Source organism: Rhinatrema bivittatum, chromosome 2 (genome assembly GCF_901001135.1).
Source record: "Rhinatrema bivittatum chromosome 2, aRhiBiv1.1, whole genome shotgun sequence".
Taxonomy (NCBI): domain Eukaryota; kingdom Metazoa; phylum Chordata; class Amphibia; order Gymnophiona; family Rhinatrematidae; genus Rhinatrema; species Rhinatrema bivittatum.
In genome coordinates this window covers 601,658,628-601,674,563 of record NC_042616.1, presented here as the reverse complement: position 1 = coordinate 601,674,563, position 15,936 = coordinate 601,658,628, and the positions used below count along the sequence as shown (strand labels likewise).

Here is a 15,936-nt window from a genome sequence, read left to right as displayed (position 1 = left end):
AACCTTCCACACGAAAGAATTACTCTTCCAAATGGAAGAGATTCACTTTGTGGTGCAACCAAAAGAGTATAGATCCTTTCGCCTGCCCCACTACTATTCTGCTAGATTACTTATACCATCTTTCAGAATCTGGTCCCCACACTTCATCTGTAAGAGTCCATTTAAGTGCAATCTCAGCTTACCATAACAAGATGGGAGATGCACCTATATCCACACAACCTGTTGTCAGCAGGTTTATGAGAGGTTTAACTCAGCTTAAACCACCAATTCAGCCTCCAGTCACAGAATGGGACCTAAATTTGGTTTTAACAAGACTAATGCGTTCTCCTTTCGAACCCATAGATTCCTGTGATCTTAAATTTCTCACATGGAAGACTATCTTCCTCATAGCCATTACATCAGCTAGAAGAGTTAGTGAGTTACAAGCACTTGTCACTTACTCACCCTATACGAAGTTCCTACATGACAGAGTGGTTCTCCGTACACATCCAAAATTCCTTCCCAAGGTAGTTACGGAGTTCCACTTGAACCAATCCATAGTTTTGCCCACATTCTTCCCAAGGCCTCATTCTCACCAAGGAGAACGGGCCTTACATACTTTGGACTGTAAACATGCACTATCCTTCTATTTAAATCGCACTGCAGTCCACAGAAAATCCAATCAGCTTTTTGTATCCTATGATCCAAACAAACCGGGTAAAGCAGTGGGTAAACATACTCTATCCAATTGGCTAGCAGATTGCATACAGTTTTGTTATGAAAAGTCAGGCCTTCCTCTCCAAGGGCGAGTAAAGGCACATTCAGTACGAGCAATGTCAACCTCAGTAGCACACTATCGCTCAGTGCCAATTCTTGACATATGTAAAGCAGCAACATGGAGTTCTCTTCACACCTTTGCAGCTCATTACTGTTTGGACAAGGAAGGACGACAAGATTCAGCCTATGGATAATCTGTCTTAAAGAACTTGTTTCCAGTCTAAACCCAACTCCTTCTACAACTAACCTGCTGTGTTCTTTGGCTGACTCATTTTCAACAACAATACATCACTGTTGCCTCCATATCAAATGACTCAGCCTCTAGCTTGCTAATCACCCATATGTGAGGACTAGCATCCTGCTTGTCCTGGGATAAAGCAAAATTGCTTACCTTGTAATAGGTGTTATCCCAGGACAGCAGGATGTAGTCCTCACAGAACCCACCCGCCACCCCGCGCAGTTGGGTCTCATACCTTTTAATATTTTATTTTTTGCTAAAGCTTATTGCTACATACGAGACTGGAGTGAGACCCCTGTGGCAGAGAATGTCATGGCATGCTGGGCATGCTCAGTGGCCTCACAGTGCCAGTCAAAGGTTTCTAGAAACTTTGACAGAAGTTTTCCCGCAATAGGGCTCCGTCAGTGATGTCACCCATATGTGAGGACTACATCCTGCTGTCCTGGGATAACACCTATTACAAGGTAAGCAATTTTGCTATATGTCATGTTCGCATTTAAGGTTACACAGACTGAGCGGAGGTATTACCAGGGTCATAGCCGGGGAGGGGTTTGGATTTTTGTATATACTTTTGGATTTTAAAAAGGAAGAGGCGACTATTTCAAACACATCTAAAACACATCTAAAATGGCTACCTTACCCAGCTGATGAAGCACAAGAACCATACACTTTGTAAGCTTTATGAAGAGTTGTGGTCATTAATTTCCTGTCCCTCCCAATGCAGCCTCGGCGAAACACGGGTCCGTATCGGGGAACCCATTGAATGTTACCATAATTACAATAATAATAAAGAAGTATTATTTGAAATTCACAACGGACTATACATATTTTCTCTGCATTCTTCATGCTGCTACCTTACCCAGCTAAAATGAGCCAGATAGGGTAACCTGGATATGAACAAGCTTTCATACAGCCAGGATGATCCCCTGAACAGTCTTTTATTTTATTTTATTTGCATTTGATTTTCTTTTATTCTGCCCGAGTTCCATAGTCTGTTCCTGTTTCTAACATTTATCTTATTTGTTATGGAATTTTATGTATTGTTCTTTTTACTCTATTTTAATAGAGGAGGACTGGAAGGCTCATCTGCATACTGCTCCCAGCATCCCCTGGGAGAGGAGTCCAGAGGTCACCGCAAGCAATCCAGGGATTGAGTTCCTCAGCCCCAGCATCCAAAGGCCCCGCACCCTTTGCAGTAGAAGAGGATCGGAAGGCTCATTTGCATACTGCTCCCAGCATCCCCCGGGAGAGGAGTCTAGAGGTCACTGCAAGCGATCTAGGGATTGACTTTCCCAGCATCCAGAGGCCCCGCACCCTTTGCAATAGAGAAGGACCGGAAGCACATGCCGTTACCTTCAATTAACTGAGTGACGATTAATTTAACGGTGATTAAAGAGGATTGGTAAGTATAGTTTTCGGAAATCTTTGGACTTATAAAAGTTTGGTGAAAGGTGAAATAGAGGGATATATTCTTTAGAGTTTGTGTGTGTCTGAGGTAATAAGCAAGCCAGAGGTAGTTAATTCTAGTGTCTGTCTTTCCCACCCATTCAACCCTTTATCTTTAGGCACGAGACACTTTCTCATTAAAAATCAATCAGGGTCTTATCTAAATCATACTATTGTACCTGCCCTTATTGAAAGTTTAATCATCCCCTTGTAGGACACTAGCGGATTAATTAGTAAATTTGCCTGTAAATTTAAAGTACTCTCATTCCAACTCCCTTAGTATCCTATACTTAAATAGCAGATTAATTAGTAAATAGTCCTGTAAATTTAAAGTAATCTAATTCCAACTCCCTTACTATCCTAAATTTAACTAGGAACTTAATAAAACTAAGATGAAGGCAGCTCCGGGCCTGCTTGCGGCAGAAGCCAGCCTCTACCGTCAAGTATCTCATGGTCCCTCATGGCGGCCTGGATGCCACTGCCATTTATACCAACTCTGGACCTTCCTAGGCATGCACACGCACCACCAGCCCTCTTTTGAGGTTGCTACTGTGGGAACCTTAGAGACTGTCCCCCATTGATGACATCATTGGATCTGGGTTCTTAAGCACCGCCTTCGCCCCCTGCTAGCCGATTTGGCAATGAGTTCCATAGCTACTCTACTAGCTCCTGTCACCTTGAACCTGTTGTGGCTGTCTCAGACCCTTCTTGGACTTTGGACCCTGGCTCAGGTACCCATTCCTCAGGGGCCTGTGTGCGCTCTCACCAGAGACTTAGTCTCCTGGCTTCCCCCGCTCCTCAGGCTAGCCCTATGCCTTCCAGGAACTCTACTCACTGGCTCCCCACTCCCCGGGGTTGCCGCTGAGATGCCCTTGCCACTTGGGAGACCTATCTCTGTGCTTCCCCGCTCCTCAGGGCAGTGCCTACATTCTACTCCAGAGACTGGCTGTGCTTCCCTGCTCCTTGGGGCAGTGACTATGTTTCTCTCCAGAGATGTCCATGCTTCCCTGCTCCTTGGGGCAATGCCTACGTTCAACGCCAGTGATAGCCGGTACTTCCCCGCTTCTTGGGGATATCCGTGGGGTAGCCTACGTCATCGCATCGTTACCTCCTTGTCTGTGCAGCTCCACCTCCCGGGGTTGCCTCAGCAGTCTACCTCTGGCGCTCCTTGCCTCGCATTTCCCGCTCCTCAGGCCTGCCTAGCACCACCCTCTTGGAGGTCTCTGCCCAGGTACTGCTCTCCAGCCTACCAGCTTCCTGGGGGGGTCCCTCACTACTGTGTTTCTCACCCCGCTTCTCGAGACCTTCCCACAGATTTTCTCCCAGAGCTCCTGCTGTACCAGATCTCGCCTCCTGGTGTGTGGACCTATGGGGCTCCTCCCCACAGGTGGTAACAACTCCCACCTCAGGCCAAGGGCCCACGAAACCCACAAATAATAACAAGCACATTTGCTACTATCTTCCTCTAAACTTTTGTCCCTCTGGAGGGTAAAGCACCAGTCATGATTCATATGTCTGCTGTGCTTCCTCTGCTTACAGCTGCAGTCCTGATGACACAGAATTCATCTTTGTATTTTATTCTGATTTATTTAGTTCATTATGTTTTAGTATGTCTTGTTTGTTTTAACTAATCCTTGTTTTACTGCTGCATTATTTTTTTATGTTGTTTTATCCTAATTTATTGTTTTTATGTTTCAATTTTAATATGTATGTTTTATTGTAAATCACCTAGAGCTTTGGCATCAGGTTATACAGAAATGCTAATAAAGACCGTTGCTCCACCTTATCTTTTTCTGTTTCCTTACCCTCTTTCTCTGTCTCCTTCCCCCTTTTCTCTCATTCTTTCCTCTCTTTGCCTCTGCTGCTAAAACCAGAACACAATAAGAGACTCCATGTTAGTGAAAAAAATCATCCTTATAGGTATGGGTTTTTATACTCCTCTTTTATTGTAATTCAACACTGATCATGACTCGGCACCACCCTCAAGGTGGAGATATTATCCTTTATTTATTTATTGCATGATAAATACTGCCCCACTTATCACACTTTAGTACATACCAGTAAAATACCAATAATGTGTTCACTATCCTCCATTAATATGTGCATTATCCTATTTGCAGAGGCAACAATAAATATTATCACAACTGTGATGCCCTCTCGAGCATGATTTAAAACTTTTGATTAATGATTTGTATATAGGAAAGTCCGATTCAGTGCCTGATTGTCACACTTTAGTTTATCTATCTGAAAATTAGAAAACCCCTTTAGTCCATCTGGCCTTTATTGAATGACCTTTTAGCAATTCCAATCCAGCACAATTTCTGATAGTTGGGGGGAAGTTTTGAGTAGCCCACATAGTTGCAAAGTATGTGGGCATTTTTACCACGCATTCTTTGTAGCTAATTTTCAAAAGGAAACTATTTGGGTAGTTTAACTAATAGAAAGTACATGTGCAAAAAGTGCCCATGTAATTTGCCCTTGCTATTTGTTTGAGGTAAGCTAGCATATGTACTTATGAAAAGTCTAAGTATGCGTACGACTTTCCTTCCCCCAGTGGAACCCTTCTTTTTAAGCCGGCTAAAAGTGCATGCACTAGGGACGCCCACAAGTACTGTAAGCCAGCCAGTGGAAGGCAGTTTTCTCGTAAATAGCATGGAAAATTATCCTCCCTAGTTTAATATGAACCCAATTGTTCAACAATTTTTAACTTGGATTTTAACTGAACTAAAGTCCCCAAATATGATTTCATCTGAGCAGCCCATTTCAAGTCAATTTAGAATAGTGTAAGCATATTTTGAGTTCTAGATCAGCTCTAAATCTAATTTAAATTATGATCATTGAGATGTAGGACCATTTACTTTGTTTACAGGACTACTATTGGACTATATATGATAATGATAATAATGAAGGTCTTCACACTTACAGCTCTGGTGACAGCCATAAACCGGTCATAGCTGATCAGTACTATGTTGTACACTGAAGACTGACAGGTAAGATAATCTATGACTAACCACAGCTTGCAGATATGCCTTCCAAGGATCCATCTTTCATATATAACATATGTCAGGTGCAGAGGAAGGGAAAACATACCTAAGTTAAATAAAGATATTAGTGAATAAGGGCGCTTTTATATTTCTTACAATAATTATCAGTAATATTACATTGACAAGATGAAGTGTTGTTATATATCAGCAGCAAGAACCATGACTAATAGAAATTTTTACAAGGGTAAAGGATTCAGAAAACAACCAAGAGGGCCCTGTCTTCTATGGTCTAGGGTACTGATACACAGGCTTAAGGGAAAAAACACAAGACTACTTCTACAGCCAAGTCCATAAGCAAGGCACATCAAGCATTGCAACACTGTGAATTTGCAAGAAAGCTCATCACCAAATAAAAAATGTCGCTAGCTGAAATTTTTATGGGTGTCATAAGATATGGGGATAACTGCACAGAGCGACAGTTATTACCCTTAAGAGAAATATCGAAGTAACCTTCACAGAGAGGTAGTTACTAATTTAAGCTTGCTGGCCAGACTGCTCCTTTTCTGCCATCATTTCTATGTTTCTGTTTTTTCAGTCACATTTGGCAATGTAGCAAAGCAGAGAAGTCCTGTGCTCTATAAATTTCTTCATGATTATGTCATCTGTGTTCCTGCATATCCCTTTTTATAAAGCTTTCCAAGGATCCTAACAGGTACTGGAATCTACCTTTAAGTTTCTAAAGATCAGAAGGATCTGTTATCTGATCTTTCATGATTTTTAAACGACTGTGTTTTTCTCCTACTCCTTCCCTTGCATAATTGCAATGTTGGCTGGAATGAAAGAGGATTAGAACGTCTTTGACTCAAATTCCTTTCTGATAACCTTTAACTACTAATTCAGTGGGAACTTGGCAAAGGCCCGTTCGCGTCGCCATGCTTGTGTTCAAAAATCCCATTCCCGCCCCCTGCATGGGTGAGTGGGCACCCGTGCGCACATGCGTGCGCCAATACAAAATCGCCGCATGCAATTAAGGAGTGGACTGGGAGAGAAATTCCCTATCCACCTAACTTACCTTCCTCCTTTTTCCCCTCTTCACCTTGACCTCTAAACGTACCCTACCTACCCTATTTTTTTTGTTTTACAACTTACCTGCTCCTACGAACAGTTGTGCACGCTGGCTGACTGCCGGGGCGCACTTCACTGGGACAGGTCAAATGGCACTGTCTCGGCCGGCCCCGTTCAGACCCTACCCCTGGCTTGCCCCTTTTCAAAGGCCTGGCACTTCCGTGTGTACCGGGAGATATGCACGTGGCTGGACTGCTCTGAAAATGCGCTCGGCGCGCACATAGCCCAGCCACATGCATATCTCCCAGAATTTGCATGCGCTGGCCTTTAAACATTTGCCAGATAATGCTCAAGACTGAGGTCAATACTCCTCTTTTATTGTAATTCAACACTGATCAAACTCACAGCCAGCAGTTAAAGCAAATAGAGTGATGTTAAAAACATGATTTAAAATCTTTTGAACCAATTCTATAAAAATTCTGTACAATTATGCTTCCTCTTGAATGGCATTTACCCTTTGCTTGCAGTAACTGAATATTCTAATATATCAGCCTCACAACAAACTCTAGAGTACTCACTTATAGTCTTTTTAGTTGGTCCTCCAAATGGAGCAGAAAACCAACTGATTAGCACATGGACCTCTTTAGGAACTAGCAATGCTTGACTAAGGAACTGATACAGCTCACATAATCTGCTCAGTGAAAACTTTCTAAAACTGTTTCACAGACTTCACAAAACATATACAGGTAGGCTTCTCTCAGAGTATGCATGTTCTGATGCCTACACTTTTACCCATTCCAGCAACTCACACACATGCCCCTGGAGACTCACAGCATGTTTCATTCACACAGATCCCATCAAATAAAAACTGAGAACAGAGTGACCAGAATAATCCATTCTAATAACCATGGACTACATTTTGTCCTTCTTAATTTTATGCCTCAAGGAGATGGCATGATTTATTCTCCTTCTAACATTTATTTTATTATATTTATTTATTTACAAACATTTGATATTCCACTTTTTGCCAGGCTTGGTTTCAATGCAGATTACAGAAATTAAGACTTAGACAAACATAGCATGGTTAAATGTAGACAACATTGAGTGCCATTCAATAGCATAAGGTCCCAGCATGGGTAAAACTTTAATATTCCTAATGAGCCAGCTGGGAAAACAGCTAGTTGAATAGCCATGCCTTGACTTTTTTCTGGAAAGTGAGGTAGCTTGGTTCCTTGTAAATGGGTAAAGGAACCGTATTCCAAAACTTGTGAGCATAACAGTTGAAGGCTCTTAGACTTGTGCAGTTCAGTTTAGCAGAAGTCAGGGATGGGGAGGAAGGAAAAGCCTTAGTGAGGATCAGAGCTCTCTAGCCAGGGTGTAGAAGGCAAGGAACAGGGCTGGCACAAGTATTAGACAGGACTAGATGGTCACCTAGAGTGGCGTCAGTTGGTGGGACGCTGCTGGGGCTCGCATTGGCGGCACCATGTTCTGTATTCCCAACAATTCTTAAAATAAAGAGATACAAAAAAATGTGAAAGAAGTCACAGGGCATTTGCTAAGAGAGAGAAGGAGGGAGAGAGAGAACTGTAAGAGAGTGACCTTAACTCTATATAACTGCCACTGACAGCGGCACATTCAACTCAGGGTTGGTTGGGGGAGGGGGAGTTGGTGTACAATGGTCTGCCTAGGGTGCTACAAATGCTTGCACCAGCCCTGCAAGGAGATGGGTGAAATACTCCAGGGTATTGCTTCGAGATGTGGACCCTTGGCCGAGTTGAGGTAGGTGCTGCCTATAGGGGCGCCCTATAGGCCATCGATGTCGGTAGGCAGATGTAGGTGGTGGAGACCCAACTGGACTTTCACCGTTACCAGCCCTCATTCCCTGCAGGTTGAGCTCTTGGGTGCCAGGGCTAGCAGGACTTAGGAGCGGGTCTGCTGCGAGCTGGTCTGAAGGTATGAAGTGAAGGCAGGTCAGACGGTCCAGGAGACAGTACTGGCGGTGAGAGCGGAAACCAAGGACAGGCCAGAGATCAAGGCAGGTGGTGGTCAGCAGAAACAGTGAGCAGGCAGATGGTCGGGGCAGGCAGCAGGTGAAAGCAGAATCCAAGGACAGGCCAGAGGTTGAGGCAGGTGGCGGTCAGGGCAGTCAGCAGGCGAAAGTGGAATCCAAGGATGAGCTGGATCAGGTACCAAAGGATGTAACGGATGTGCCTTCTTTCTGAGGCCTTCCATATGTTATCTGTAAACTGGTACGATGTGTAAACCTCAATCGGTATATAAAATGTTTAAATAAATAAATAAATAAATAGTCATTTAAGTCCACAATAACAGCACTAATGATCGCAGGAAGATAAACAGCAGTAATAATCACGCTGGAAGCAGGTCTGGTTTCCAACTCGATTTTACTGATAATTGATGGAAATGGATAAAAAGTTCTATACAGATCTTGATGTTACTGTCCAAATGATTCACGTTAATTTCTCAATAAATATGTGACCTTACACTTCCAGCAAATGTCTTTAGATGTTAAAGCCAATTTCTTTAATAATTTAGCTCCTTCTCACTGCCCATCAATGAAATTAGGTTTTTGCGCTCTCTATTTGTGAAATTGGTAGAAATGTAGTCCCTTTCGTTAAATAAATGTCCATTCCCCACTTCACATACCTTTACAGCAGTCTTCCCTGCTCTCCTTCCTTCACTGTGTAACTCCCAGAAGGCACTGTTCCACTCTTTTCCTCCTGTGAAGATTTTAATTAGGATGATGATAGATGCATCTGGCTGCTGCCTCTGGTCTTCTCTCTCCTCTCAGTATTTCTTCTCCTAGGTAATGGATGTGAAGCCATTCCTCCTTGATAACATGAATGGTCTTAAGGTTCTTTCTAGGTAGAAGACACCACTTCCCTCAGATAGCAAAAAATCTGAGTCCCTGGGCCCTGGGGTACTCAGCAAAAATAACAAATAAGAAAATCTTACTCACAAAAGGAAACCAAAACAGAGGCAGAAAGCATGGGCAAAATCTTCCTCCTCATAACACAAAAAGTTTTCCAAAACACTGGACAAAAATATGGAACAAAGGGGTCGCCGGCTGAGAGAAGAAGAGTTGCTGGGAATCAGTCTGTGAGAATTGCTCCTGCAAAGGAGCGAGAGTATGACGCCACTGACCTGCAACTCTGGCCCCTTCAAAATCTACGCGGCAGTGGCAGTGAGTTGGGGATGCCAGCTGAGAGAAGGAGAGTTGCGAAGAATTGGTCTGTGAGGATTGTCCTACCCCACCTTGCCTGCTGAGGAGCCAGAGTGTTACACCACTTACCTGTGTCTCTGGCCCCTTCAAAATCGGTGCGGCAGCAGCGTGCCACCAAAGCCACGCGCCAAAGGGGCACACCCCTCCTGATCATTTTTTACTCTGTGTGTTCAGGTAAATTAATGGGCAGAAAAAAGGAAGGGCAAATCTTATACATCTTCTTCAAAACCCATTAAAGGCCCTATGGACCAACATGTAACTTGGCTGCCTACTAATACCATTATGGATGGAGAAGATGAGATGTCAGTGTTTTCAGGCACCAAACTAAGGGGGTCATTTTCTATCCCTATCGCACGTGATAACTAGATAGTGGCGGAGTCGGGGCGGCGTTGGGAGCGGAGGGGCGGATGCAGCGGAAACTTCGCTAGCGGCGATAAAGTAAGACCTGTTATCGCTGCCAGTAGCGCACCCAATAGCACTACTTTTCATGGTGGCGCTATTGGGTGCGAAAGCCGGCAGCAATAACACCGTGGTGGTGCGATCGCTGCCGGCTTTCACAGGCCAAAGATCTGATCTTTCAGAAATTTTGTCAAAATAAGGGGAGAATGTTTTCTGGCCAACAGATTTTCATATTTCCAGATGTTTCTCGTATTACCCAAAAGTATAGAAAACAATTTCAGCAGTTGAAATCAAAAGTTATTGCTATGGGTGCTTCTTATTTTCTTAAGTACCTTTGTTAATGCTTGGTGATGTATATGAAAAATAATTTTGTTTTTAGTGATCCTTTCCATCTCAAAACCTTTATTAAGGATAAGGTTGTGGTTTAGGCATTAAGAGTTAACAAAAGTATAACATTTCTCCTATATTCCTGATATCTAAGAAATGTCTACTTGTCCTCCAAGTTTATGTGGGCTGGAATGTTTTTTCCTTATTTATGACTGTTTATTATTATAGATGAATTTTTATTATTGGTAATATTATACCTCTGTATTTCAGTTGATATAAATGAAAAAAATCTAATAAACAATTTAAATTATAAAAAAAAAAATATGAAGCAAGGTACTCTGACTCCATCACTTTACCCAGTTCTCAATCCAAGAGACCGCAGAGTCCATTCTTGCCAGGAGAAAAAAAGAAAATAGCAAAACTAGGAACAGCAAGGAACATGCTACCCCTGAGAGGATCAACTAAATAATCCACACCTTAAGATGGTGGAAGGGGTTTATAAACTGTTAGAGCACAGCATCTGAATCTCTCACATGGAGGAGCCAAAACCCAACACTCCTACTAACTGCTCACTCTGTTCCCCTCTCAAAGCATTTGATTAGCCCTTTAGGGAATCCATTAGGTTCTCTACATATCGAGGTTAAAAACATGATTTAATGCCTTTTGAACCATTTCTACAAAAAGTTTGTACTACCGTGCTTCTTCTTCTTTAGCATATATTTTCTGCTTTCAGTAATTCTAAATATTCTATCAGTATCAGGTTTATTACAGGTCCAGAGTATTCCATCTTTGTTAGTACTCCAAATGGATCAGGAAATCAACTAATTTACAACATGATCCTCCTTAGGAACTAGCATTGCTTGACTACGAAGCTGGAACAACTCACATATTCTGCATTCTGTTTAATCCACCCAGTGAAAAGTTTCTAAAACTTCTTCATAGACAGCCAAAAACATATACAGATAGGCCTCTCTCAGAGTACATCTCTGCTGCTTACACTTCTTCCCACTCCAGCAGCTCACCCATAACCCCGCCCCCCATATGACTCAACTCAGAGCATGTTCTAGCCACTCAGACCCTACCAAATAAAAACTGTGAGCCAGGTGTCCAGAATATACCATTTTAGTAACCATGGGCTACATACAGACAATTCAGGAGTACAATGAAGCAAAATTCCTTCCTACTCCTATATATGTTAGTATATGATGTGAGGCTAGCAAACTGACTACAGATTAGGTGAACACCAAGTTTCTCTTTGGAATATTTGCCAAACAAACTATTTTGAACTCATATGGGACATGAAGTTTGAAATCGGGCTTAATTAATGGTAATTTACAATAGAAATAAAATAAACATAAATGAAAATAAAATAAAAATAAAACAATAATTTTAGTGAATGTGAGATGTTTATTAGGGATGTGCATCGGGTGCTAGATCGTTTGTACTTTCAGGTTTGTGTAGCCATGGGAAAATCTAATTTTCCCATGGATCGGCATTTTTTTTTTTTAGTAAAAAATCGTTTTTTGGCTTAGTGCGCGCTAACAAAAATAACAAAAAGTAACAAAAATAAATGTTTTTTTTGTTAGTGTGTGCTAATGGGAGTTAGCGCGCATTAACCTGAAAAACAATTTTCATGAAAATTCAGGGGAAAAAGTGTTCGTTTCTCGTTTTAACCAATATATAACGAATTAAGAAATATTGTACGATATTTCAATTTGTTATAAAAATGATTCACATCCCTAATGTTTATGAGTATGATCAACACAGTTCCTTACAAGACTGTTGATACAGTAGTTTTATTGGCTTCATATAAGTGCAACAAAAACAATGAATGGATGGAGTGCTTAATTTGCACTTCATAAATTCATTGTAATTAAGAGCATGAAAACAACAGGATTTTGCTTTGGACCAGACTCAGTTATTTTTGCCTTTTATCTATTTTCTCTTTTCCTTTCTTGCTTCTTCTATTAATACAATTTGAATTTTGACCAAGTCCTTTTTTATGTTTTCAACAGGATCCCTCTGGAAAGACATCTTACCTACAAAGAAATCGCAGATTGCCAGGTTAAGAAGGAAATAGTTACTTTGACTTCTGAGATTTTTCTCTATTACAAAACTTAGAATAACGAAAGCATTTCCAGATCCAGTAACTGCTGTCATCAAAACCATAACGACAGACTGGACGATTCTAAAATTCCCTGGAGAAATAGGGCTGTCCAAACTGGAAAAATTATGATCTGCTTCAGTTGCTACAGAGTTGGTCCTCAAGTGGATAGACATGGTGAGTCCTGTAAAATCAATGCATCATCTGGTCTTCTTCAGAAAAATTCTTTCTAGTTTTCCTGTAACCAAAAAATAAAAGGGTATATTTAGTAAGACACAATTCTGTGTGCTAACAATCATATTTATTGCACAAAAAATGCTATTTATCACACGATATACACTTATTAAAGTTATATCGCACAATATTGGTGATACAGCATATTTTCACAAAAATGCCATATATTTAAATGAGATGTTTTGCATGCATAAAATGTTCTAATGCATACAAAGCAGCTCTTAGATGCCTAAATCTATGCAAATAAAATAACACAGTTTGGCAAAACAACACAAGCTGAGTTATGTCCCTGAAAGTTAACTACATCAAAAGGGTTGTGCTAACTTTCCATGGGAGTATCAGGATGCTAATGCATGTCCCAATGCTCCCACACTGAAATTTAAAGGCTACTATGACCCAATCCCCCCACACATAGACTGTGTGCAAACCTTCTCGGAGGTCTCCATCCCCCTCATTATCTCTAGATGCAGGCCAAAGTAGAAAATGAATGCCAAAAATATTTAGAAGTCATGTGGTGATGCCTACCCCCCTCCCACCCCATCACAATCCCTCCCCTTTCAAAAGAAATTCCTCCCAAATTCAAAATGCAGATCTCCCACTCCAGACCTCCACCTTACACAAAATAGAATCCCTGGTAGTCTAGTGTACTCCCTGCCACCCAAAATCCTTTTACCTAAAAAATGTCACCCTGTGATCCAGTGGGTACCCAGAGAACCCCCTGAGCTCTGGGCCCATGTGGAGGCCATTGCCTCACCAGGCCCACAGCTCAGAGGCCTGCCAGGCTGACCTTTTAGGTAAGGGGGTCTGGGGTGGGGGCCATTAGGAAACCAGAGATTACATTGTATATAAGGGCTGAGACTGAGGGAGTTAGGGGATGTTACTGGGTGTGGGAGGGGGCCTGTATTTTCAATCAGGAAGAAATTATTTTGAAAGGGGAGGAGTTGGGGCAGTGGTGGCTTTGCTGTAAGACTTCTAAATATTTTTTACATACTTTTTATACTTTGGGCTGCCTCTACAGGCAGTGTAGGGGTGGGCAAGAGTATCTCAAGACCCCTGCAGATCTTACACACAGTGGGAGGGGGGTGTTTTTTCGGGTAGTGGCCCTTTAGGAAGATGATTGCCTTAGGTGAAGGGGGCCACATCACATGATTTCTGTCTTTTTCCCCGCAATATTTTTTCTCAGAATCATAGAACATGGGCAGGCCCCTCCTTAGGAAAGCTGACACCCACATCATCAGCCTATGTCAGCACTAGCCCTTCACTCATGCCATGTTTTCTAAGCGCCAGCATCTGACTCACCAGAGGACTCAAGAACAATGAAGGCTCCTCTCCAACAGAATTCCTACAAAGCTAACATACTCCAAAGAAGGATCACTGTCATAAAGCTGCTGATTTTCTGTTGAAATGAAGTAGGCTTCTCAGGTTCAAGAGATAAAATCCTAACCTTCCCTTTTTATAAGAGACATGTGAGGTAACTTCAGAACAGTTGCACCTAAAGGTTCACTCATGCTGCTATCTTGCTCCTCCCCCCTCGCTATCAAATAATTTTAATAGTAGTTTCACTGGGGAATTGTAATTGGCCAAGAGTTTCTTTATTGTAAATAGGGTTCTTAGAACTTTTTCTTGTAGTGTATTTATAGTCAATTTCAAACTCCCAGATGAACTTAATGTCAGGCTAAAGTATGCATATTCTATGATATGCTCAGTTTCTTAGTTGTTAAGGTAACATTTGAATTTGTATCAGAGATTTTTCAACTTTTTCTGCAAAATCTTGATTTTTTTGTCTTTTCCAGATTTTCCTCTAGGGCCCATGATGCAAGTTTAAGTTTTCTTATACAGGGGTTCTCAACCCAGTCTTCAGGGATCAGCAGCCAAGTTTGGTTTTTAGGATATCCACATTGAATATATATGATATATTTGCATACAATGAAGGTAGAATATGGGGCCAGGCAGTCCTCTGAGGACTGGGTTGAGAAACAATACTCTCAGTCATCACCTGAGGTAGGGGATAAAATGACCAAACCATTTGCATGCAGTAGGAATTTGTTCTCTCAGTTTTTAAGTTTCAGTCCTGAGATGTCTAATGATGATTGATAATCTTTGATTTCTCTTTCAATCAGGATTAGTTTCTCTTAGGTGAGTTTTTTATTTTGTGTGAGATATTCAGGTTTGATCTCTTTATAAAGGTGCTGGATGTGCTCTATTCACCTTTCTGGATTGCTAAATCAGGTTTGATTTTGGATTTAAGTCCCTTCCACATATTCCAGAAGGAATTGCTCACTCTGGCCTCTTCCATTTCAGAAAGCTTTTTCGTCATGTATTCTGAGTTTGTTTCTATTGTAATTTTTGAAATTATTAAAATAGGTATAGCATAGATCTTCTCTGAAGGGTCTTTCCGTGCTTCAGGTTAGAAAACTTTCTCACTTTTTGTCTTCATTTTTTAAGTCCTGATTTCCTTGCTTCTCTTTAGAAGATTACATTTATATCTTTTACTGGTTAGTCAATCTCCTGTGGCATCTGACTATAGTGTTCTTAATCAGGAAAATGTTAAGCTAATGTTCTACTGCTGTTTTCTAGCATTTTTTTTGATATCTTCATTGCTTTTTTGTGTCCATATGTACTTTGGGGGAAATTAGTGCAGATTTTGGGATGGGCACTGGGCGTAGTTATTTGCTTTGATTTATTGATGTACAAGACCATTTGGTTGAGGTCTGATAGGTAAGTCTGTTGTAGCTGTTTTGATATCTTTAGGGATGTGAATCGTTTTAGGACGATTAAAATTATCGTCTGATAATTTTAATATCGTCTTAAACCGTTATGGAACACAATACAATACAGATTCTAACGATTTATCGTTATAAATCATTAGAATCGTGAGCCGGCACACTAAAACCCCCTAAAACCCACCCCCGACCCTTTAAATTAAATCCCCCACCCTCCCGAACCCCCCCCCCCAAATAACTTAAATAACCTGCGGGTCCAGCGGCGGTCCGGAACGGCAGCGGTCCGGAACGGGCTCCTGCTCTGAATCTTGTCGTCTTCAGCCGGCGCCATTTTCCAAAATGGCGCCGAAAAATGGCGGCGGCCATAGACGAAAAAGATTGGACGGCAGGAGGTCCTTCCGGACCCCCGCTGGACTTTT

General features: G+C 41.7%; 1 protein-coding gene across 1 annotated transcript in view; it reads right to left on the bottom strand.

Moving 5' to 3' along the window:
* Positions 1-12,736, bottom strand: part of LOC115083372 (histamine H3 receptor-like) — a 38,471-nt gene extending 25,735 nt beyond the window's left edge. The window contains exons 1-2 of the mRNA XM_029587172.1: positions 12,496-12,736; positions 5,364-5,530 (exon numbers count right to left, since the gene is read on the bottom strand). Coding sequence (XP_029443032.1) covers positions 5,364-5,530; positions 12,496-12,736 — 408 coding nt within the window. The remainder of the gene's footprint in view (positions 1-5,363; positions 5,531-12,495) is intronic.
* Positions 12,737-15,936: the final 3,200 nt, after the last annotated feature.